General features: G+C 46.9%; 1 protein-coding gene across 2 annotated transcripts in view; it reads left to right on the top strand.

Moving 5' to 3' along the window:
• colec10 (collectin sub-family member 10 (C-type lectin)) overlaps positions 1–26,730 on the top strand; it is a 74,994-nt gene that overhangs the window by 2,859 nt on the left and 45,405 nt on the right. Inside the window, exons 1-2 of one of the 2 annotated variants that reach the window (XM_078540155.1) lie at positions 2,081–2,238; positions 6,235–6,386. In XM_078540155.1, coding sequence (XP_078396281.1) covers positions 6,254–6,386 — 133 coding nt within the window. In that variant the 5' untranslated portion in view covers positions 2,081–2,238; positions 6,235–6,253. Of the gene's footprint in view, positions 1–2,080; positions 2,239–6,234; positions 6,387–26,730 lie in introns of those variants that run through there. The other variant, XM_078540154.1, reaches the window with a different exon arrangement.

Here is a 26,730-nt window from a genome sequence, read left to right as displayed (position 1 = left end):
TCAGATTGTAAAGTGACAAAATGTGTTCACCCATGTAACCAACTGTGATCAGAATTTCTTAACATTTGGACGCCTTAGACTTCTAGGTGCTGCCCTGACATCTGCAAGAGAGGTGGAAGCAGCCTGTGCAATGATTGGCCCTGTTGCCTCTGATGACTTCAGCTTGGGTCCTCTGGAGAGCCAAGGCCTTGGGGGTCCCGGTTTGCTTTGGCTGTCCTCCTGTGGGCCAGCTGCTCCCTCTGCGGTGACAGAGGATGAGGTTGAGGAGGTCACAGGCAAAAGGGTCTCGGATGGATAGGACAGCCTATGAGATTCCTGAGTAGATGACGCACGGGAGTCCAGCTGCCTCTGCTCCTCTCTTCAGGTGTCCAAGGACTCTGGCCTGGCCCCTTGAGGGAAGGAGCACCTGGGGGATGTTGAGGTGCCCGGTTTCCCCCTCGCATTGCCACTGCAGGAACTCACCCCTGGCTACCATGATGGAGTGCAGGTCTCTGCGCTAAAAAATTGATTAATGCTGTTACCATAAATAGCTTAATTCCTCCACATTCAAATGCTGGGAGAAATTTCAGGCAAATACATTAATCATTGGCAAATCGATGCATAACTTCAATATCCTTCAGTCTGATCCCAACGGCACAGCTGATATCAGGAGCTCACTTTGTGATGTGAACAATTTATCCTTGGCAAAGTATTATCAGTAAAGTTCAGCTCAACAGCCACAATAGGTTCCCTCAGGCACGATAATGGTAGTCACAAGGTCTCCTCATTATTGATCTGTCTTTTACCAGATGTTCACATCACAAAGTGAGCTCCTGATATCAGCTGTGCCGTTGGGATCAGACTGAAGGATATTGAAGTTATGCATCGATTTGCCAATGATTAATGTATTTGCCTGAAATTTCTCTCAGCATTTGAATGTAGAGGAATTAAGTTATTTATTGTAACAGCATCAATCCATTTTTCAGCGCAGAGACCTGCACTCCATCATGGTAGCCAGGGGTGAGTTCCTGCAGTTGCAATGCGAGGGGGAAACCGGGCACCTCAACATCCCTCAGGTGCTCCTTCCCTCAAGGAGTCAGGCCGGGGTCCTCAGACACCCGAAGGGAGGAGGAGCAGCAGCTGGACTCCCCTGGGTCATCCACTCAGGAATCTCATAGGCTGTCCTCTCCCTCCGAGTCCCCTTTGCCTGTGACCCCCTCAACCTTGTCCTCTATCACCGCAGAGGGAGAAATTGGCCCACAGGAAGACAGCCAAAGCAAGCCGGAGCCCCCCAAGGCCTCGGCTCTCCAGAGGACCCAGACCGAAGTCATCAGAGGCAACAGGGCCAATCATTGCACAGGCTGTCTCCACCCGAAAGAGCGCAGCAATCTCCCTGGGGGAGCTTTGTGCCTCCGGGGGATTAAATGGATAATAAAAGTTTTTGAAAAATTAAGTAAAAAATTATTTAAGCATGTCCCCTCATGTGAGTGTCACATGAGCTGGGACATGTTTGTGAAGTTGACAAAATTTATTTATTAATTTTATAAAACCATCAGGAAACATCCTGCCTGTGGATGAGGTTTCCTGAAAAACGTGAAGGCTGCTTGGGCTCTTCGCCTGCCCGCCAACCTTAAGGTTGGACGGGCAGCGTTGTTAATAGGGTAAATTGCTTTCTTAATGGCCTTAATAGGCTGTTGACAGTTCGGCAGGTGCGCAGCTGCCTCCAGCGAGCGCCCGCCAAATGCAATATCGAAATGATGCGTGATGACGTCAGGTGGCACGCCAGACGTCATCTCGTGTCATTTTACACCTTGGCATGTCGGGCCCACCATGGCACGACAATGGCAACATTCTGCCCATGCAGACAGCTGTATGGTCTGACCTCCATGGACGAGAAAGGTGGCGCCATCGTTGGAGCAGCCATGACTGCTATGGAAACTATGGAATGTTCCTACCTAACCCACTTCTCACATCTCACTTCCTCCTCATCTCAGAATCTCTTCTGACTCATAAGCTCCAGATGGTGTTGTGTTGCTGCATGCATCTGTTGCTTTCCCTCCTTCGCCAACTCAACTCTAGCCTTGTACCTTTCTCCTCTCAGAGACTCAAGAACTGAAATGTGGTGAAGGACTCATGCAGGAGCATGATATACAAGAGGAACTGCACACTGGTGATGAAGAAACATTATCACTCAACCTCACACTCACAACCATCAGCTCAGATACTGCCGCTATGCGACCTTCAGAGGATAGCATAGAGGTGAGTCTGCATGTGGTGAGTCACCAGGCATGAGTGACTTGTAACCAGGACACAGGGAAAGGGTAGCCCAGGTGCCAGCTCCTAGGGCAACAAGGTCCCAAACGGGTTTGACTGCTGAGGACGCAGAAATTACTTCAATGAAGTGGTGTACAGAAGGAGGCTGATGGATATACACAAGAAAAGTTTGGTGCATTAGCAGGCCTGCCAGAAAATCTGCAGTCACTGTCAACTTAAGAACATATATAAGTACATAAGAAATAGGAGCAGGGGTAAACCATAGAGCCCCATGAGCCCAGCTATACCATTCAATGCGATCGTGGCTGATCTTCTGCTTCAACTCCGCCTTCCTGCCTGCTCCCCAGGTTTCCCTCAAGGAACATGGAGGAGTCTGGCACGAACTTGACACTTTGTGCATGCAGAGCTTGGAGCCAAGTGTTTCAAGTTTGGAAATAGAGACCAACTCCATGAGGGCACTTACAGACCTGATTGTGCTGCATGTCTAATGTCTCAGCTTCCATTGCAGCACCAGCAGAAGCCACATAACGTGAGTGATCTGACCAGAACCCTTGAAGTCAAAACTAAGGCCTTTTCTGTGTGCAGCACAACTCCCTGCAGACTTTACCCACTTTAAACAACTCTACAACTCACCACCTCTACAAACTCAAGCCAGAAGAAATTAATGAGCAACCAACCTGAGAGTGGTTGATAGCCCTTTTAAATAGCACAGGTAGAGCTGCTGTGGAGGTCCATGTTGTTGCTGAATGCATGCTCAGCTATGTGTGCATAAAAGAGGACATTAGCTGGAGTGGTACAGTCAAAAAATTGCTGTGTTGGTATCAAGTCAGCATTACACCGTGACTGATGTCACAATCTGCCTGCTCTGCATAGTTACGCCAGTCATTCCGAATGCCCGTGTTACTGACCACCCCAAAATGGCTTCTAGTTTGGGCCATAATGGAAGTGTGAGCAGGCAGCATGCTGAATGCCATTTTGGGACCAAAACAGCACTCATAGCACCAAAACTACAGAGCCAGGTTTTGTGGCCTGTGCGTTAATGTAAGGTACCACTCAGCACCCACTCTCTCTTTACTGTTACATTATTTACTTAGTCTGTTGAATATGCCAGATGTAACAATGTTGAACTGTAATAGTACACAGGGAAAATGAATGCCACATTTGTACAAATTTCTAAACAACTGGTGAAGTACAATCATAACAACATAACCAACACATGGAATTCTGCCTAGTGACGTTCATCACATAGCTGCGGTGAAATGAGGAGAGGTGAAATCATGGAACTAGGTTTATGTACAATAAAGTTACATTGCAGTGAGTATGTTCATTGATTAAGAAACAAAGCATTAGGTCTCATCAAAGCTGAGGTGAAAAATAATATGTACTGTGATGGAGTAGAAAGGAGGTAATGTCTGATATGAATATGGTTGCCATGCACAGAAGCAAAAGGGACACTTGGACTCTTTTGAGAGTGTCAGGATAAAGGTTGAGCCTTTTTCAAATTAAATACTCAATGTAACTGCACAGGTATAGATGGTCGCTTCGTAATTAAATCACGTTCTTTTGGGTTGGACTTCTGAAAACTCTTTAGCAACCCCGCCATCCTATTTGAAAAAAATTGAAAACAGCGCTTATTAAAAGGAAAAAACCCTTTATTTCAATGTTTATAATTGATTATTTCATCATAATTTTCACTTCTAGAATTTTATATTCTTGACCACACAGCGGTACATAAAGTGGATGAGCACCAGCATGCCAAAATCAATGCAACTTGATTGCTTTCTGCAGGAAATTAAAGTTGTGGATCACTGTGGTAAAGATGCACCACCCAGAGAAATTGACGAAAAGATATGACGCTTTTTATTTAAAATAAACTCCGGCCTTCTACAATGTAGCATCCTTTGATGCATTATCATCGGTGGATGCCAGGAAAGCTCAGGCATCCTAAATATCCAGCATTCTTAAGGACATAAATACAGGAATGATGTACGATGTTATTTCCCCAGTTGCATGCGCCTGCCCAAGTTTGGTGATCAGGAGGAGTGCAGATCCTGGAGAAATCAAATTCAGTTTTTGCAGTTCCCATCCACACCGAATACAATGTTTTAATAATGGAAAGGTCACGAGAATTCAGTCCCATTATTATGATCGATCTGCCCTCCGTTTTTTGCACCCTTGTCTTCAACGTAACTGCCCTCTTCGGACTGCATTCCACCAACCATAACTGTGTGCTCATTAATTGCCAACACCAAATTCTGTGAAAACCCCAAATATGTGAATGAAACTTTTCAACATTTGCTGTCACTCAATCTTTACTACCCATCCAATATGACAACATTTTATCAATTCACTACCATTAACCTCTCCACAGCCCAGCAGCACCATCCTCTTTCTTCCCCTAAATGTTCATAGCTCTCGCTATTCAAGCTCCAAACATACGACCACCAAATATTTACATAGAAACTGAACTAGACTAGCCATATAAATACTATGGCTACAAGAGCAGGTCAGAGGCTAGGAATCCTGCGATGAGTAACTCACCTCCTGACTCCCCAAAGCTTGTCCACTATCTACAATGCACAAGTCAGGAGTGTGATGGAATACTCCACACTTGCCTGGATGAGTGCAGCTCCTACAACACTCAAGAAGCTGGACACCGTCCAGGGCAAAGCAGCCCACTTGATTGGCACCACATCCACAAATATTCACTCCCTCCACCACCGCGCACAGTAGCAGCAGTGTGTACCATCTACAGAATGCACTGCAGAAATTCACCAAGGCTCCTTCGACAGCACCTTCCAAACCCACAACCACTACCATATAGAAGGACAAGAGCAGCAGATAGATGGGAACACCACCACCTGCAAGTTTCCCTCCAAGTCAGTCACCATCCTGACTTGAAAACATATCGCCGTTCCTTCACTGTCGCTGGGTCAAAATCCTGGAACTCTCTTCCTACCAGCACTGTGGGTGTGCCTACACCACAGGGACTGCAGTAGTTCAAGAAGGCAGTTCACCACCACCTTCTCAAGGGCAACTAGGGATGGGCAATAAATGCTGGCCCAGCCAGCGAAGCCCACATCCCATGGATGAACAAAAAAAAAATCCAATTTAGCACCTGCATTTGTTCCAGCAGAGAAACTGACACCCAAACATAAAATTCCCAAAATGTTTTTATTGTACAATTTATATACAAATAACATTCAATCATGTTCAATACTTTACAGAAAAAGATTTCATAATTTTAGATATATACATTACATGTATAAATGTACATTACAACAGTGTTATAGAGTTTACACTAATTTTAACCTATTTTCACCTTTGCAATCCTCCATAATCATGCAGAGATGTTCTAACATATAATTTTGTCCAAATTTTTAATTGCTAACATTCATTTTACTATAACTTCTCCCTGTATTTACAATGATACAATTGTCTATTATACCATCTGATCCTTCTTTTCCAAGCAAACAACTTCCTATGAGTAACATCACAGGAGTTCTATTAGAGATAAATGAAACATTAAATATATAATGATTTATAATATCCGGTGAATTGGTCCAAGTTAAATAATGTGTTTTAAATGCTGTAGCATAATATTATATATTGGGGCATGTCTTGTGATTTTTTATATGCTATAATATAACCTTGGATTTCTTATTGGAAAACATATATTTGTAGGTGTTGTGTCGAGTCACCTTTACATAAATTGAATGCATTTTAAAAGTATTGTAGTAAGGTATGAAAAGAGTAGACTTTTATTTTGAGTGATAGTGTAAAACAGGCAATAACAGACTGGCAGTACACTTTACATCTCTCCTGATTCCCACTGATTTCCACGCAAATGCATATCAGGAGTGATGTAAAATGAGTTGTCAAAACTTGCGTTCTGTTCACACTCTCATTCAAGGATAAAACTACCCCAGAAGGAGACATAATTATAAATTCTGAGTACTACTGCACTTCATGTTTTTGCAGGTTAGAAAAATCTAGAGGAATGGAAATTGAGCGGGTGAAGAGATTTTTATTTTTACTCATAGTTCTACAAATACAGACTCTGTCTTTCACTACAACCCATCGCCCTGCCTCAGACATCTGCGCAACTCACGTAATCTTGCCAGGTCCAAAAGGTACTGTGGATATATTTCAAACAATACTTAATGCATCATGAAAATATTATTGTTGTTATAGTAATACACTTATTGAATTGATTTCTCTGTGGTATTAAGATACTGCAATCCCACTCCGCTTTCAAGCTACTAACTCCCATCTAACTCCTAACCTACCCTCAGTAACTGGATCAAGATGCATTGATAGAAGCATGCAATCAAGGTAACTACTTGTCCTTTTATTCAGCTTTAATGCATAGTATGAGGGGATCTGAAGAGAGGGAAGAGAGATTTGTTAAAAATAAAAATGAGAATAATTACTAGGATCTTAGGCCGGGATTTTACGACCCCACCTTGGCGTGTCTCTCCCCCCGGCAGATGCGGTGAGCCATTTAAATCGCCATTCAGTTCAGCGGGACCATAATATCCCGTCAGGCGGGAGGGGTTGCAAAATCCTGGCCATAGAATGGTTACAGCACGGAAGGAGGCCATTCGGCCTGTTGTGTTCATGCTGGCTCTCTGCAACAGTAATTCAGCTAGTCCCACTCTCCCGCCTTTTTCCTGGAGCCTTGCAAATTTTTTTCTCTTCAGGGGCTTATCCAATTCCCTTTTGAAAGCCATGATTGAATCTGCCTCCACCGCACACTCAGGAAATAAATGCCAGATCTTAACCACTCACCGTGTAAAAAAGATTCTCCTCACGTTGCTGTCGATTCTTTTGCCATTCGTCTTAAATCAGTGTCCTTTGGTTCTTGACCCTTTCACTAACAGAAACATTTTCTCCCTGTTGGTTCTGTCTAGACCCATCATGATTTTGAACACCTCTGTCAAATCTCCTCCCCACAACCTTCTCTTCTTCCAAGAGAACAGCCCCAGCTTCTCCAATCTATCCACAAAACTGAAGTCCCTCATTCCTGAAACCATTCTTGTAAATCTTTTCTGCATCCTCTCCAACACCTGCACATCCTTCCTAAAGTGTAGCACCCAGAGCTGAATACAATACTCCAGTTGAGGCCAAACCAGTGTTTCATAAAGATTCATCATAATTTCCTTGCTTTCGTACTCCAAGGGCTGGATTATAGACTGAGGGCAGGATCCCCACACTCTAGCCTCCACTTAGCCGGCTCTCCCCGCTTTAATTTTTTGGACGACAACTCTTTAATTAGTTTGAGGTGGGACTTCCGACTGTCTCCAGGAGAAGTCCCCCCTCATAGAGCTGCCAGCCAATTAGAGGCTTGCAGCTCTGCACACTGACCACACCAGCAGCAGCCACAGTCGATGCTGCAGGTAGGCCAAGGAGGTGGTGTTCAGCGATAGATCTGGACATTCAGGTATGTCCAGGATCTTGCTGGGCCAGGCTCACAAGCCCCGTTGAAGGAGGTGGGGCCGTGTTGGAGAGGGCAAGAGGAGAAGGTGGATGTGGGGAAGCAAGACTGTGAGGAGGGGCCTCTGATTGGCACTGGCGGCCTAGCAAGAGGCACCCACCTTTTAAATGGCTGGCAGCCCACAGCCTCTCCTGCTGCTCATTAACTCAAAGCAGCAGCAGGATGAGGCCCTCAGTTGGGCATTAATTGCCCATTTAGGGGCCTCAGTTGGAGAACAGGCAGGCAACTCACCAAATGTCTCCCCCTCCGCTCATGAAATCGCAGTCGGGCTGGTGGTTGCTGTCGATGGCACGGTGCCCTAGTTTATGAGGCCACCTGCCTGCTTTCCCAATCCTGGGCGGCCCATAAAGTTCAGCCATATACCTTTATTTATTAAGCCCAGAATCCCATATTCCTTATTAACCACTTTCTCAATCAGCCCTACCAGCTTCAAAGATTTGTGTACATATACCCCTCAATTTTCTCTGTTACTGCACCCTTTTTAGAATTATGCACCTTATTTTATATATCCCTATTCTAGATATTATGGACAGAATTTAATCCCATCCTTGGGAGTTGGCTGAGGGGCAGGGCAGGTGGCTGTAGAATTGGAAGAGAATGCAGGGGGTCACCTTAGATAGGTTGCATTTATCACAGTATTTGCAACTGAACTGAGTCAACAGCAAGCATTCTTCAACACAGATGAGTGCTGTGGATTGAACCCACGACCTTGGTGTTATTAGCATCACAGTCTAACCATCTGAGCTAACCTACCCTCAGATGACCTTCTTGCAATTGAGGCCCTTAAGTGGTCAGTTAAGGTATGCTTGAAAGCCTTATCCTGGCCCCACTCGTAAAACTGGAAATCAGGCCCTGGGGGAGCAGCCTCCTGACTGGGCATCTAAGCCCCATGGACGATCCCCCAACCCACCTCAATGAGCCACATACATGTACTTCCATTTCAGGTCCTCCTCCGTGGTAGCTGGTCCCGGCGTTCCTGGGACAGAAAAGTTGCTGGCCATCTGATTGGCCAGGAACTCTTGGAGGAAGGATATCCAGCCTTAAAGGGATGGAAGGCCTAATACCAGGCAGTTAACCGTCTGATGGGCATGCTATTGTATCAGGGCTCTGGGGAATGGCCGTCATGGGGTTGCCCCTGGCTTTATTACATGGGGCCACTGAGGCGGCCATTAATTTCAGTTTTACACTTGCAGTGAATGCCATGTACTCTATTTAGGCATCACCATTCTCCCAACAGACAGTCAGCATTTGTTGTATGACTGGTAATACTGAAGAAATCAATTCTGTTAGCGCCTCCAATGGAATGAATTCTCTGTAATCCGTATATAATCAGGGGACTTGCAAACTGAGCACATCTTGTAAATGTTAGTTCATGTTTCCATTTGATGCATTTTACAATTACCAGCAACAGAAGTAGGAGAATTTGGCTATCACAAACCTTTCCAATAATTGGATTGATTGCTTAAAAGGTGTATCAGCAAGTCCCGTGTGTATGCAACCACATGGGAGCTGAGACCGAAAACCATTCTGTACCTCCACGTATGTGCACCTCATTTGCGCTTGCGCATGCATCTATTTGGAGTGTGCAGACTGAACCATGTTTCCTGCCTGCAGGAGGTCAGGGACTTGGAGGGAACGGGTGAAGGTCCGGAACTCAGGGGGGAGGAGGCGACGAGCTCAGCGAGGGAGGGAGCAGGTACTCAGGGGAGAGGGTCAGGAACTGGAGGGGGGGTTTGAAGACCAGGAACTGGGGGGGCAGAAACACAAGAGGGAGGATGGCAGGAACAGTGAAGGGGAAATAAGAAAGTGGGGAGGGGATGTTCAGGAAATTAGGAGGAAAGAAGGTCAAGAACTTGGCTAGAGGAGTTCAGGAAATCAAGGAGAGGAGGTCAGGAACTCAGGAAGAGGGGGTCAGGAACTCGGGGAGTGGAGGTCAGGAAGTCAGGAAGAAGAGGTCAGGAACTTAGGTAGAGGAGGTCAGGAACTCGGGGAGAGGAGGTCAGGAAGTCAGGGAGAGGAGGTCAGGAAGTTAGGGAGAGGAGGTCAGGAAGTCAGGGAGAGGAGGTCAGGAACTCGGGGAGAGGAGTTCAGGAACTCGGGGAGAGGAGGTCAGGAAGTCAGGGAGAGGAGGTCAGGAAGTCAGGGAGAGGAGGTCAGGAACTCGGGGAGAGGAGGTCAGGAACTCGGGGAGAGGAGGTCAGGAACTCGGGGAGAGGAGGTCAGGAAGTGAGGGAGAGGAGGTCAGGAACTCAGGGAGAGGAGGTCAGGAACTCGGGGAGAGGAGGTCAGGAACTCAGGGAGAGGAGGTCAGGAATTCAGGGAGAGGAGGTCAGGAATTCAGGGAGAGGAGGTCAGGGACTCGGGGAGAGGAGGTCAGGAACTCAGGGAGAGGAGGTCAGGAATTCAGGGAGAGGAGGTCAGGAATTCAGGGAGAGGAGGTCAGGGACTCAGGGAGAGGAGATCAGGAACTCAGGGAGAGGAGGTCAGGAACTCAGGGAGAGGTGGTCAGGAACTTGGGAAGTGGAGGTCAGGAACTCAGGGAGAGGAGGTCAGGAATCAGAAGGGAAATTCAGGAACTAGGAACAGAAGGTCAGGATCTTGATGATGGAAGAAGTAAGAAGAATGAGGAGCATATGAATATAAGAAGTAGAAGTAAGAGTGGACCTGCAGCACCTCGAGTCTGCTCCACCATTCAGTATCATGGTTGATTTTCAGTCTCAATTCCACATTTCTGCCTGTCCTTGATCCCCTGAGAGACCAAAAATCTGTCTACCTCAGCCTTAAATATATTCAATGATGGCACAGCTACAACCTTCTGGGGTAGATAATTCCAAAGATTCACAACTCTTTGAGTGAACAAGTTTTTCTTCATCTCAGTCCCAAATGGTCAATGCCTTATCTTGAGATTGTGCCTCCATGTTCTATATTTCCCGACCTAGGGAAACAACCTCTCAGTATCTACCCTATCAAACCCCTTCAGAATGTGATATGTTTCAATGAGATCAGCTCTCATTCTTTAAACTCCAGAGAGTATAGACCCAATTTACTCAGCCTGTCATCAGCTGTCAACCCTAACATCCAGGAACCAATCTAGCGAACCTTTGCTGTACAACCTCCAATACAAGTATATCCTTCCTTGAATATAGAGACCAAAACTGTGCACAGCACTTCAAGTGTTCTGTCAACAAATCCCAGTACAACATAGCAAGACTCCCCTTGATATAAAGACCAAATGCCATTTGCCTTCGGATTTGCTTGCTAGACCTGCACGCTAACTTTCCGTGTTCCTTGTACGAGTACACCCAAGGCCCTTGAACATCAACATTTTGAGGTTTCATACCTTTAGAAAAAAATATTCTGCTTTTCGGTTATTCCTACCAAAGTGAATGACAGAATATTATGGGTTGGATGTTATGCGGCACTATGGTCCCTGGTTGCCCAGCTAACATGTCAGTGGTGAACCCATCCACCATGTTGATGGCTGCCCCTCAGCAGTTTAATGCTGGGAGCAGTGTTAATTGCTTTAAGGTGAGACTCCTGCCCCTATCTCAGAAGGAAGCCCTGCCTTAGAGAGCTGCTGGCCAATCGAATAGCTAGCAGCCTCTGTAATCCCAGCAGCACCAAATGGGAGCTGTGGCTGCCGCTGGGATTACAACAGTCCTGACAAAGAGGAGCCCAGATTTAAGGTGAGTTCAGGGTATCGCCAGGGCCAGGCTGACAGGACCTGGTGAGAGGGTGAGGGGGATGGGAGACCAGGTATGAGAGGCCAAGGTGGGAGGGTAAAGTGGGAAGGATAATCTTAGGGGGTGCCTCCGATGGATAAGTTGGGTAAAAATTGCCTGTAGTAGTTTACCATCCCTAAAAATGATTTGAGTTTGGTGATATTTGTGGGGGAACCTGCAAAGGAGGTCCCCCTCCTTGCTCGACACCACCCCACATAGCTGAAGTTGCCTGGCTTCCCACATCGCATAAGTCTTCCGTTGCCATGGGTGAAATAGCAGCAGGGGCAGGATAACATGCTTAAATGGTCATTAATTGGCCACTTAAGGGCCTCAGCAGTCCCAAGGGTTGGCAGGCTGCCAACACCCCCATGATACCCCCTCCGTAAAATTTGAGACGGATCAGGGGTAGGCAGGCAGGTGGGCACGTCCTGGATTTTACGAGTTCCCCTGCCTTTAAACTCACTGGTGGGGAGAGTAAAATCTAGCCCTATGTTCCATCTGCCACCTTGTTGCTCACCCTCTTTATCACTTTGCAGCCTCTTTGTATCCTCCTCACAGCTTACATTGCCATCTAGCTTTGTGTCGTCAGCAAAACTTGATGCATTGCTCTTGGTCTCTTTGTCTAAGTCATTAATATAGATTGTGAATAGCTGAGGCCCCAGCACTGACCCTTGCAGCACTCCACCAGTTACAGCCTGCCAACTTGAAAATGCCTCCATTATCCCTATTCTCTACTTCTTATTCATGAGGCCTCTATCCAAGCTAATTATATTACCTCCAACCTCATGCGCCTTTATCTTTTACATTGGACTTTTGTGTGGCACCTGATCAGGTGCCTTTTTGGAAACCAAGTATACTGCTGGACCCCCTTTATCTACCCTATTAGTTACATCCTCAAATCCTGTAACTAATTTGCCCAACATGATTTCCTTTTCCTAAAACGAAGTTGAATTTGTCTGATCATACTGTGATTCTGTAAGTGCATTGTTAAGACTTCCTTAATAAAAGATTCCAGCTTTTGCCTGATGATGGATGTCAGGTTAACTGGAGTGTAGTTCCCTAATTTCTCTCTCCTCCTTTCTTGAATTATGTTTGCTAACTTCCGATCTGCTGGGACCATTCTAGAATCTAGGGAATTTTGGAAAATCATAATCGTATCCAGTTTCCCTGCAGCTATCTCTTTTAGAACCCAACATATAGGCCATCAGGTCCTGGGGATTTATCAGCTTTTAGTCCCTCAGGTTTCTCCAATACTTTTCTTTGTTGATATTAATTGCCTTAATTTCCTCACTCTTATTAACCCCTTGGTTATCTTCTCTTCCTGGTATGTAATTTGTGCCGTCTGTTGGGAAGACAGGCACAAAATATTTGTTCAACAGCTCTACCATTTCCTTGTTACCCAAACATAACTTCTCCAGTCTCTGCCTAGGGACCAATGTTTACTTTAGCTACTCTCCTCTTTTTTATATACTCGTAAAAGCTCTTACAATCTTTATTTATATTCCTCGCTAGTTTATTCCAATATTCTATTTCTTACCCTTTTATCAACTTTTTGGTCACCTTTTGCTGGCTTCTAAAATACTCACAATCCCCAGGCTTATTACTGCTTTTTGTATAAGTATACACTTTTTCTTTTAATCTAACACTATCCTTAATTTCCCGCATAAGCCATGGATTGTTCTTTCTTGTTGAGTTTTTGTTTTTTAATGTATTTTTATTGAACATTTTTAATTGTTTCTTTAAATGTTTCCCACTGTTTATTTACTGCCATACCTTTCAGTCTATTTATCCAATCAATCTTAGCCAACTCTCCTGTCATAGCTTTTCCCCACAATTATTAGGTTGTCCTTGTTACAAGAACAATTAAATTTTCCTCAATGTTTTGTTCAACAATATAACCACTATCAGGGGGCCTGTAAACTACTCTCACCAGCATCTTCTGACCCTTGTTATTCCTAATTGCCATCTATACTGATTCTACTTCCTGATCTGCTGAGCAAAGATCCTTTCTAACAAATGTCCTTATGTCATCCTTTACTATCAAAACTACTCTTTTTTTCCGTTCTGTCTGCCTTTTCAAAATTTTACATAACTTGGATTATTTATTTCTCAACTTTGGTAACCTTGTAACTATGGGTGGAATCATCCCAGCTTAGCACTAAGTGCAGTAGCGGGCGGGGAAAACAATGTTTTACCCGTCAGCCGCAATGGCGGATTTTCACGCTGTGTCGTCCCAAACCCGCCGCATTAATTATGCATTCCCGAGAAACACGCTGTTTCCATGGCGGGCAGGGTCTCATTCACCTGCCACTCCATCGCCTCACCGCTTCATCACACCGGGCGCCACATTTAAAGTGCAGCCCTGCACACATCTCTCAGTGCTTCCAGCCCAGGAATATTGCACTGAAAGCAGGATGGTCCCAAAAGGCAAAAAGACTGCAGCAACCCAGTTTAGTGACGCATCTCGCGAATGCCTTTTGGATGCTGTGGAGACACGCCCATGATGTCCTCTACCCCTGCTCTGGCCGCAGGAGGGCAGCACCATCACCAAACCGGCTTGGGAGGCAGTGGCAGCGGTGATCAGTGCCACTCCCCTGCAAAAGGGGACAGCCACCCAGTGCCACAAGAGGATGAATGATGTCCTCCGTTCTGCCAGGGTGAGTTACTCTTCTTGTCACTCTCAAATCACACACCCATCACACATCCACAGGGCCCTCATTCACTGCCAGTTCAAGGGACATCACCATTGACTCTCTCACACACACCTTCATTGTCCTCATCCCATCCATGGGACCACTCACTACCCACACATGCAAGGCATACTTATCATCTGGCTTGGCAGGCGTCTCACTTACACTCTCTACATCCCTAATCATGCAGGACAAGCTGGCACACAACAACCAGGAGAGGTTGCTTACCAATGGAGGAATGCCTGAAATCACAGAGTTTGAAAACAGCCATCCAGCTGGCCGACGAGGATCTGGACCGTTCCTGTGCTGATGGTGAGGTCGGCGGTGCTCTACCAAGTGAAGATCCAGCAGTGCAACATTTGTCAGACAACCATGCTGTGAGTGATGTGTCCTGTTTCACAGGCCACTGCCATGCACTAATTATCTCCCTTTGTTTCCGCAGGCACATCTGGGAAACAGCCGACAGAGCCCATGACCCAGGGCCTCTGATCAAGCCCCAAGGGAAGCTCAGAAAAGGAATCCATTGAAACCCTCCTTTAAGTCCCGTCACAGCGCTTACCCACACCCTCCACCAGTGCAGAACACACACCTCGATGGGGCCTAGCTATAGGGTAGCCTTGGGATCACAATCTGGTGAGCACAGCGCAGTTTATGATCTACAACAGGCAGTGGCAGAGACTTCCCAGGACCCTGGCACTTGGAGGACTGCTGGAGGCCAGACATTTGCTGAGCCTGAGTCAGATGACAAGCTTCTGGATTCGATCATGTCACAGTTGCTGGAGCCGCAAAGGCAAGCTTGGGAACATCAGGAAAGGATGCCCGCTGCACTCCTCAGATTGCAAGGTACAACGGAGGAGTCCATCCGCATTCAGGCTGAGGTGGTAGCAGCGGCATGACAATGCACTGAGGTCAACACTGGTAGGATGGTGGCCTCCATGGAGACTTTGGTCCAGGATGTCGCTCCTGCACTGCTACATGGGCTAAAATCCATCATCGCCATCATAGTTGCCCTCCAACAGTGTGCACGTGAGAGGGGTGTGGGGCAGCCCGATCTCATTCCAGCTACCCCTTCTCCACAAGGAGTCAGCCTGAGGCCCTTGGGCATGCATAGGGAGGAGGATCAGCAGGTGTACCCCTCCCCCCGCGCCCCCCCCACCCCCCCGGCCCATCCATCCAGGTGACTCCGGTAGTGTCCGGCCCATCTGAATCCCCTCTTCCTGTAACCTCAGCAGCTCCAGCTCCTCACATCGAGGAGTGTGCCACAGGCTGGGGCCCTCCGAGTCTTGGACCTCCAGAGGACACCCACCAAGGTCATCACAGGCAGTGTGTAGCAGTTAGCAGGCTGCCTCCACCTCCACTCTGCATGGCCAGGGAGCACCAAGACGTAGAGGCAGGGATAGGAAAATTAAGAAGATGTAGTTTCACAGCCTGGGCACGGGTGTTAATCACTTGTACACAATGTTCATTATTGTCAATAAACACGCAAGAATGTCTCCCTGCCTATAGCTCTTTGTTATGATGAGCAGTGTTTGCGTCACTCAGATGTGAAACCTTTCTGCACAAGATAAAGGCAGGTGCTTCATTCCAGGGCCTCTTCCCTGTGCTTTGTACAGCCTTCAAACCAAGGTTATGGTCCAGCCTCACAATCCCTGGACATATTCGTGATGCCTGCACCTCGATGGTGCTGGTCATTTTTTCCAGAATGTTGTGTGCAGGCATCACAGAGTTCTGTCATTTTCTCTGTGTGCTCTCAGCACCTTTAAGATGGGGCGGGCTCCCCCATATCTTCAGCATCTGTGACCAGTGACGCTGTGCTCCTGAAGGGGTCAGGGCTGAAGGTGGACAAAGGATCAGGTGCTTTTAAAGTTTCTTGGCTGCATCTCTAGAATATGACCCTGATCTAGCTTCCTGAAATCTGCTTTCAGGGCCTCATCCCCTTTCCTACCTAGGCCATTGGTACCAACATGGACCACGACCTCTGGCTGATCACTCTCCCCAGAAGAATGTCCTGCAGCTGCTCTGTGACATCCTTGACCCTGGCACCAGGGAGGCAACATACCATCCTGGAGTCATGTCTACGGTCTGTTTCCATAACTAATGAATCCCCTATCACTACCGCTGTCCCCCCTCTTCTTCCTCCCCTTCTGTACAGCAGCAGAATCACCTGTGATGACACAAACCTTGCTCTGACTGCACTCCTCTGAGGAATCAACATCCTCACCAGTGTCCAAAACAGAAAACTGATTGGCAAGTGGGACCCCAGAGGACTCCAGTGCCAACTGCCGAGTTCTGCAGTCAGCCTGAGTGGGACAGAATCCGTGATTGGAGGAGTAGCTCCATGCACCAGCGGATCCTAGGGTTGCCGCCATGACAGGCACCTTCAAACCACAGCTTTTCATGGTTGCCTCAATGATTGAGCTCTTGAACATGGGCAATTCGGACTCAGTGTCCTTGACCTCACCCGAGATACAAGGGAAATTCTTACGGAGGTGGGAGTTGAAATCATTTTGCACAGAAACGTCCACCAGACATTCCCAGGTGACCCCTGTGGGCCTCACGTGACTGTCCAGCCCACGTCCCAAGTGTCGAATCCAACTCACCATCAAGTGGTGATCAGTTGACAGCTCCTTCCCTCTCTTCACCCGATGACACCAACATAGGTGGGTAAGTAAGTTGCAATGAAGAAATAAGAAATTTACAAATGGATATGGACAGGTTAGGTGAATGGGCCAAAATTTGGCAGATGGAGTTTAACGTGGATAAGTATGAGGTTATCCATTTTGGTTAGAAGAATAAAAAAGCAACTTATTATTTAAATGGAGAGAAACTTCAGAATGCTTCAGTGCAGAGGGATCTGGGTGTCCTCGTGCATGAATTGCTGAAAGCCAGTATGCAAGTACAGCAGGTAATAAGGAAGGCAAATGGAATTTTGGCATTTATTGCTAAAGGAATAGAGTATAAAAATAGGGAAGTGTTGTTGCAACTGTACAAGACATTGGTGAGACCACACCTGGAGTACTGTGCACAGTTTTGGTCCCCTTACTTGAGGAAGGATGTAGTTGCACTGGAGGCAGTTCAGAGGAGGTTCACTAGGTTGATTCCAGAGATGCGGGGCTTGTCTTATGAGGAGAGATTGAGCAGTTTAGGCCTATACTCGCTAGAGTTTAGAAGGATGAGAGGAGGTCTAATTGAGGCATATAAGATGCTAAAGGGGATAGACAAAGTAGAAGTGGAGCGGATGTTTCTCTTTCTGGGGCATTCTAGAACGAGAGGCCATAGTTTTAGGCTGAGGGGTGGTAGATTTAAATCAGAGATGTGGAGGAATTACTTTTCTCAAAGGGTTGTGAACCTGTCACTACCCCAGAGTGCAGTGGATGCCGGGACGTTGAATAAATTTAAGGAGGAGATATAGATTTTTAATTAGTAATGGGTTGAAAGGTTATGAGGAGAGGGCGGGAAATTGGAGTTGAGGCCGAAATGAGATCAGACATCATTGTAATGAATGGTGGGGCAGGCTCAAGGAGCTCAATTGCCTACTCCTGCTCCTAGTTCTTATGATCACAGAGTACAAACAAGCTGCCCTTGGCCAGACAGGAGTCAGACATTCTCAGAGACTAAATGAAGATCTATGGAGTATCCTCACTGCATGTCATCATCATCCTCCTGCAATCGAATGACTATTAGGGCCTCCACTGCATCTCCATGCTAAAAGCATTACCCACAGAGGTATGTGCGCTGCCATAAGCCAGACTGGAGTCAAATGTTCATAGATGCAATGTGAGGATCTATGGGGACACCTCACTGCATGTCGTCATAATCCTCCACAAATCTAGCCGCTAAGAGGGCCTCCCGAGTGCACCTGCCTCGCCTGGCCAGTGCAATGGCCTCATCGCCATCATCGTCACCTTCGAGGACATCCTCACTTTCATCACCATCGACATCCTTTTCAATGGGGGAGACCTCCAGCTCCTGCATCTCCTTCTCAGCCAGCTCTTGTCCCCATTGCAGAACCAGGTTGTAAAGGGTGCAGCAGGCAACAATGATGCGTGACACCCTCTGTCGACTATATTGCAGGGCTCCACCAGACCAGCCCAGGCACCGAAATCTCATCAGCATCCTGATGGTTTGCTCCACCAAGTTGCGAGTTGCAGCATAAGCCTCATTATAGCGTCGCTCTGCTGCAGTCTGAGGCCACCACACGGGTGTCATCAGCCACGTCCTTTGTGGGTAGCCCTTGTCTCCAAGGAGCCAACCCTGCAGCCTCTGTGGACCCTGGAAGATGTCAGGGATCTGAGACCGATTGAGAATGTAGGAGTTGTGGACACTCCCTGGGAACTGTGTGCAGATCTGCAGGATGCATTTGTAGTGGTCACACACCAGCTGCACATTCAGCGAATGGAAGCCCTTGCGATTGACATTGTTGACCACTTGTTGTGATGGAGATCTGATCGCCACATGAGTGCAGTCGATCACACCCTGCACCTGTGGGAAACACAAGATCTGGGCAAACTCAATTGCTCTTGCATCCTGGCTGTCTTGGTCCCAGGCAAAATACACAAGGTTGTGTTCCCTGGTGAAGATGGCATCTGTGACCTCATGGATGCATTTGTGGGTGCAGGCTTGTGAGATCCCACAGAGGTCACCCGAAAGGAGCCACTGGCATAAAAATTGAGCATCACGGTCACTTTCTCAGCCACTGGCAGTGGATGCCCTCCAAGTCCCCCTGGCACCAAATCCTGCAGTAGCTGGCAGATATGACCAGCCAGTGCCCTAGACATGCACAGTCTTCAGCGACACTGGTTGACAGTGAACTGCAGGAATGAAAGGCTGCGTCTATAGACCCTGGGCCTAGCTAGGCGCTGACCAACAACAGCTCGATGTGGCTCTTCAGCGGCATGTGCAGGAGGCCCAGCCGCCCCTTCTTCCTGAGGTTGCTGCTCCTCCCTCTATGCAGCCAGATGCCTCCATCGCTCTCTTCTCTATCGTCTTTGCTCTCTGTATGCCACGAGGCATACAGCTAGTTCACCATGCTCCATGCTCCTGATGTGCTCCTTCTGCAGGGTGAAAGAGAGAGATGAGTGGGTTAGCATGGGTATACTAAGAACCTCTCTTGGTTAAGTCTGAAGGCCTAACCACCATTTGGATGGCTCAAGTTTAGTGCGGTGCATGGATGCTCAAAACCCTAACCATGTCTGCCCCACTTGACCTGACTGATTGGCACAGCTTTGCCCATTGGAACTGCATGCTGTGTTCACAGTTCAGGTGCAGGCATTCTCCTAACCCACGCTGCAAGGCTGCACTGTTAGCTTGAATCATGGGGGAGGATGATCCAAACCAGGATGATGACATTGCAAGGGGCTGTGAGTGCCTCTACCTGTGACTGCTCCATGGCCAGCTTTAGCAAGGAGATTGTACAATGTGCCCAGTTGTCCAACTGTTCTGCAGTCCACTAAAATACTTATTAGTTTGCAGTCTGCGCCCAACCGGTGAAAAGCTTTGGAGCACTTGGCGGCACTTTGATGCCACTGCATTGCTTGAGTGGGCAGATAAGCTAGAAGCCCAACTCCAATCATATCAATGTGGCTGCGTCTGAACTGTCTCAGCTGCAGAGGAATGGTCACTTTATACAAGGTTTCCCTAATGCATGGCCACTTCCCTCCCCCCAACCCCCCACGTGCTTGTGCCCTATCTTCAATTGCAGGCAGCCCTTGCCCCCACCCTCAAGTCACCTCGACCACAGGGCAGCCCTTGCCCCACCCCCAAGTCACCTCGACCACAGATAGCCCTTGTTATCCCGCCCCCTCCAACACATCTCAATCTTGAAGTCCAACAGGCAACCTGGATGAGCACTGTACAACATTACTGTGCACTCACCTCCGAGTTCCCCTCAAAGTGCAGCCCATCAAGTGCGCGCCTTATATATGCTATTATGAAACATGTCGGCGTGTAGACAGGGTGGGGAATGATTCTGGCGGGCTGGCCTTATTATGATATGTAGATGTATTACAATAAGGTTCCCAATGTCCGATGGCAGGAAATGCGGCCTTCCATCGACAGACTGAATGGACGATTGCAAACTGGTTTCACGACGTCGTAAAACGATTTCTGGCCTTCTCGCCATGTTGTCCGCTCATGCTGCCGAACACACCCGATGCCAGCGGGGACAGAAAGTTCTGCCCCATGTATCTGTAACCGTGATTAGATCCAACCCGTTTCTCTGTATTTGTGCTTCATATATAACGGGTCCTTAATTTTACTGTTTTACTACTATCCGTTGCATGTAGCTTATTTGCTGTTATACTGTTAAACTCACTGCCCCTCCCTGTCTCCCCCGATTGTCTTTACCCAAATCTCTCCAATGCTCGATTACCTCCACTTTTGTCTTTAGATTTCTAAATTTCCTTCCACCTGACCCCTCCCTCTTCTAGTTTAAAGCTCTATCCACCATCTTAGTTACATGATTTGTCAAGACACTGATTCTAGCCCAGTTTATATGGAACCTACCTCAACAGAACAACTCACTCTTTCTTCAGTACTGGTGCTCGTGCCCCATGAATCAAAATCCCTTCTTGCCACACCAAACTTTGAGCCACGTGTTTAATTCTCCAATCCGCTTGCCTCGCAGCAGACAAGGCAACACAACCTTCAGAACTCCTGGTCACGGCTGCGGAGAACAATATCTATTTGCCTGACTAAACTGCCCCGATCATTACCACATTCCTTTTCACTCCCCAACTTGAATGTTGTCCTGCATGTCCTTGCCCATCCACCTTGCAGTCCTTGCTCTTGTTTACACAGGCAGCAAGTACCTCGTACCTGTTGGCCAAAGTCACTACATCCTGGATCCCCATACCCGCCTGCCTTGTAGTTACAATCTTCCCTGACCATCGGCCAACTCTAAAGTTCTACTTAACCCCAGGGTTTGAGTGCCTACCAGAGCAAAGCATCCAGGTAACTCTCCCCTCTCCCTGACACCCTGCAATGTCTGCAGGTTGGACTCCAAATCAGTAACAAGCTGCAGACCTTATCACAGATATGAGTGTCCAGGATTGCAATGCTGTCCACAAACTGTCACATGTTGTGGTCAAGGCATACCACCTTCCCTGCCATGTCTGTCTAATCTTATTTATTTCTTTGATTAGTTAACAAGTTACTAATTTAGTAAAGTAATAGCAAATTACAGTCTCCTAGCTGGAGACAAAAAAAAAACACCCACCCACACTGGAGGTAAAACTAAAAGAATAAAAGTCTGTATCTCCTTCCCCCTCTGCACCAAATTCCCACTTGTACCAATTTCCAACTTTTGCACTCAGTTGAATGAAAGCTGTCTGTTCCCTGAGCACTTTGCACTCCAGGAAATCAATATGAATTGGGGGAGGCAGTGGTATAGTGGTATTGTCACTAGACTAATAATCCAGAGACCCAGGGTAATGCTTTGGGGGTTCAAATCCCACCATGGCAGATTTTGGAATTTGAATTCAATAAAACAATCTGGAATTAAAAGTCCAATGATAACCATGAAACCATTGCTGCAAAAACCCCATCTGGTTCACTAATGTCTTTTAGGGAAGGAAATCTGCTGTCCTTATGTGGTCTGGCCTACATGTGACTCCAGACCCACAGCAATGTGGTTGGCTCTTAAATGCCCCCTGAACTAGGGGGCAACTAAGGATGGGTATTAAATGATGGCCTGGCCAGTGACACCCACACCTCATGAACAAATATTAAAAAAATGAAGTGGTACAATTTTAAAAGGGGTGCAGGGGCAGAAAGACCTGGCTGTATGTAAACAAGTCTCCTTGGCGTTATTAATAGAATCATTGAGCACAAAGACAAGGAAATAATGCTAAGCCTTTATAAAGACTTGTTAGGTTTCAGTTGGGGTAATGTGGCCAATTCCAGGCATCACACTTCATGAAGGATAAATCAAAGCTTTAGAGAGAATGCAGAGGAAATTTACTAGGATGGCACCAAAGGAAGAAAGATTTCAGTTACATGGGGAGACTAGTGAAACTGGGGCTGTTCTCCTTAGAATTTAAAATATATTCTGTGCTCCGACAAGCTAACTTAGGTTGTTGTGTTTTTTTGCTGCATTCGATTATTCCAATGTTCTCCTGGTCTAAGGTAACCAGATTTTCAAAAGTCAAAACTGGGACACATTGAAAAGCTTTGGGAAGGATAGGGCTTTGTGATGATTGACATGTTCAGCGATCAATGGCAGGAGTCTGGGGGAGGGGCAGTTGAAGGTGGGGAAATCATGTGATGACATCCGTGGAATATGTCCAGCCAGAGTTCGCAACCCTAAGATAAAAGCAAAATACTGTGGATGCTGGAAATCTGAAACAAAAGCAGAAAATGCTGGAAAAATTCAGCAGGTTTAACAGCATCTGTGGAGAGAAAAAAAAACAGAGTTAATGTTTCAAGTCCGTATGGCCCTTTTTCAGAGCTAAAGAGAAGGCCAATTTATACTGTTTAAGGGGCGTGGAGCAAGTGAAGCTGGATAGAAGGCCAGTGATAGGTGGAGGCAAAGGAGAGATTGCCAGAGATGTCATGGACAAAAGGACAAAGGAGTGTTAATGATAGTGGTACTAGCTAAAGGAGGTGCTGATGGTGGCATTAAGGTCAGAAAGCAGAATGTGATAATAGCAGGACAAGGGTAAGCACTCTGGAAAGAACAACATGTACAAGTGACAGATGGCCCTTGAAGGGGTGAGGTGGTGGGGTTGGGGGGCAGGAACGGTGGTGGGAAAAAAGATTGAAAATAGGATAAAAGGTCAGGATAAAACAATGAATAAAAATGAAAATGATTAAGAATAAAAATAGGTGGATTAGAAACTAAGAATGAAAAAATGAAAAAATAAAAATAAAAATGAAGATGAATATTTAAAAAGGGGATAAAAAATGGGGTAGGGATGGAAGAGAAGTTGTTGAACTCAATGTTAAGTCCGGGAGGCTGTAAAGTGCCTAATCGGAAGATGAGGTGCTGTTCCTCCAGTTTGCGTTGAGCTTCACTGGAACATTGCAGCAGGCCAAGGACGGACATCTGGGCATGAGAGCAGGGTGGTGTGTTGAAATGGCAAGCAACAGGGAGGTCTGGGTCATGCTTGAGGACAGACCGAAGGTGTTCCACAAAGCGGTCACCCAGTCTGCGTTTGGTCTCTCCAATGTAGAGGAGACTGCATTGGGAGCAGTGAATGCAGTAGACCAAATTGAAGGAGGTGCAAGTGAAATGCTGCTTCACCTGAAAAGAATGTTTGGGTCCTTGGACGGTGAGGAGGGGGGAGGTAAAGGGGCAGGTTTGCACTTTCTGCGATTTCATGAGAAGGTGCTGTGGGAGGAGGATGAGGTGTTGGGGGTGATTGAGAAGTGGACCAGGGTGTCCCGGACGGGACAGTCCCTACGGAATGCTGACCGGGTGGGTGATGGGAAGATATGTTTGGTGGTGGCATCATGCTGGAGTTGGCGGAAGTAGCGGATGCTGTTGGACCTGCTGAGTTTTTCCAGCATTTTCTGTTTCTGTTCGCAACCCTAAGGTTGAACGTCCCCCTTGATTCTAGGATTTCATTGGTTGCTTTCAACTGTCTACCATGGTGCTGTGCTCCACTTGGGCCTTTGTGATTGGCCCTTACCACTGTCAATCACCCTCACATCCACCCACCTCCTCAGAAATACAATGTGACCTCTAACAATGTAAGCGCTGAAAATGGTGTTTATCTTAAGAACAGGCCAGATCTATCATCACTGCCTATTAAATTGGAATGCAATGGAAGTGCCAGGAGGACCTGAATTACCCAGAGACCAAACTTGACCTGCTTTGATTAACAAGTTCAACTGCGCCCATTACTTCCGGCGGGTGATTGGCAGGAACTCCAGCAAGGCTTTTGATAAGGTCCCGCATGGGAGACTGATAACAAAGGTAAAAGCCCATTGGATCCAAGGCAATTTGGAAAATTGGATCCAGAATTGGCTGAGTGGCAGGAAGCAGAGGGTGATGGTCAAGGGGTGTTTTTGTGACCGGTTGCCTGTGTCCAGTGAGGCTCCACAAGGATCGGTGTTGGGTCCCTTGCTGTTTGTGGCACATATAAATGATTTAGACTTGAATGTAGGAGGGTTGATCAGTAAGTTCAAGGATGACACGAAAATTGGTGGGGGGAAAGTGAGAAGGATAGCCTTAGATTACAGGAGGATATAGACGGGCTGGTCAGATGGGCTGATCAGTGGCAAATGGAATTTAATCTGGATAAGTGTGAGGTGATGCACTTGGGCAGGACAAACAAGGCACGGGAATACACGATGAATGATAGGACCCTGGGAAGTACCGAGAATCAGAGGGACCTTGATGTGCATGTCCACCTGTCTTAAGGTAGTGGGACAAGTAGATAAGGTGGTTAAGAAGACATATGGGATACTTGCCTTTATTAGCCAAGGCATAGAATATAAGAGCAGGGAGGTTATGCTGGAACTGTATAAAATGCTGGTTAGGCCACAGCTAGAGCATTGTGTGCAGTTCTGGAATCCGCATTATAGGAAGGATGTGATTGCACTAGAGAGAGTGCAGAGCAGATTTACCAGGATGTTGCCTGGGCTGGAGAGTTTTAGTTATGAGGAGAGATTGGATAGACTGGGGTTATTTTCCTTGGCGCCGAGGAGATTGAGGGGGGACATGATTAAGGTGTATAAAATTATGAGGGGCATAGATAGGGTGTTGAGGAAGGAACTTTTCCCCTTGGTGGAGGGATCAATAACCAGGGGGCATAGATTTAAGGTAAGGGGCAGGAGGTTTAGAGGGGATGTGAGGAAGAATTTTTTCACCCAGAGGGTGGTGGGAATCAGGAACTCACTGCCTGAAAGGGTGGTAGAGGCAGAAACCCTCATAACATTTAAGAAGTATTTGGATGTACACTTGCGATGCCATGGCATACAAGGCTATGGGCCTAGGTGCTGGAAAATGGGATTAGAATTGTTAGGTACTTGTTTGACCAGCGCAGACTTGATGGGCCGAAGGGCCTTTTGTGTGCTGTAGACCTCTATGACTATGACTCTACGACAAAACATGCTGGCGGAGTCCAACTGACCAATCAGAAATTGCAGGTGGCAGCTGCAATTAGTAGCAACTGGTAGCTTTTGGTGTTATGGGTTTCAGTTTTCAAAATGGCACTTGTTCTGCTTCCGCCCACTATTAGTGTGGTTCCTCCCAAATGCCACATTAGTGAGGGCATTAGTACTGGTGGGTTGGGGGTGGGGGGAGATGAATAAATTGATTCACATAATGCCACTTCTAGCTATGCTGACTTACGTTGATTTCACTGGGGCAGACAGTGCAGTGGCCACTATCTACATGGCCCGTAAAGTGTTTTTCATTGATATCATTCAAACAAATTTCTTCCCCTGGGTATTTGGAGTAGCAGCTTACAGTTGATAGAGGCTGCAGGGAGTGTTGCTGAATGTAGAGGATTCATTGGTTGACACTGTAAGGGTTCTGGGCACACCACTTGCTGCAAGTTGTCATGGAGGCCATGGACTGCAGCAAGAGAGGGAGATGATGCAGAATACAAGCAACTCACAGAGGCCGGAGGACAGGGAGAAAGGCTCTCAGCAGGAGGCCTTATCCCTCTCAGGTCTTCCAGGGGCACTTTACTTACTTCCACCTAACCCAGGAGCAGTATGTTGAAAGTCTGTGATTCACGAAGGAGTTGCTCATAGAATTCTGCCACCTCTCACAATCTGACCTGCAGCCTCAGAATCAAATAAGGTCGGTGCTGCCAGTGACGGTGAAGGTAGCCGTAAACTTCTACATATTGGAATCCTTCCGGACTGGAACAGGCAACCTAGCTAACATCCTCCAGATCGGCATTCATTATGCTGCATCAAAGAGGTGACAGATGCTCTTTATACCAGGAGAAGGGAGTTCACTGTGTTGCCTCTGAACAGAGAGAAACAGGCTGAGTGTGCATGTGGCTTTGCCAAGATAGCTGGCTTCCCCATAGTGCCGGGTGCCACTGTTGCATATACATGACTTTGCAAGCAGCTCAATGCTGTGATGTACCACAACCACAAAGATTACCATCACACAACGTGCAATTGGTGTGTGACCACACCCACCATGTAACGATAACCATGCTGCCATATGAAACATCATCAAGCAGACAAATGGGCAGCTGAAGGAAATGTTCTGTTGGCATGACTGCACTGGAGGAGGCCTCTAGCACTCGTCAGAGTGGTGGTCTAATTTCATGGCTATGTTCCGCACTTCCCACAACCTGGTAATCATGAGGACACACAGGCCTCGTCACCATGGGTACATCGATAAAGAGGAGGATGAGTAGGGAGGAAGAGTAGGGGAGGCAGCTGGCATATCCACATTCTGTACAGGCTATCTGTAAATGCCTAAGTCGACTCTGATTCAAGTGAATACAACCCCAGATCTATATGGTTAAACAGTCCCACCCCTCAGCCTGGTCCATCACAGCATCCTCTTGGTCACATTCCTGAAATTAAAGACACTGTAAAACAACTATTCTATACCAACTTTATGAAACAAAACATCCAATAATCCATACATCAGCTA

This window comes from Cetorhinus maximus, chromosome 4 (assembly GCF_964194155.1).
Source record: "Cetorhinus maximus chromosome 4, sCetMax3.hap1.1, whole genome shotgun sequence".
In the NCBI taxonomy this organism is placed as follows: domain Eukaryota; kingdom Metazoa; phylum Chordata; class Chondrichthyes; order Lamniformes; family Cetorhinidae; genus Cetorhinus; species Cetorhinus maximus.
Note: the sequence above shows the minus strand (reverse complement) of the source record. Positions and strands in the feature narration are given on the sequence as shown.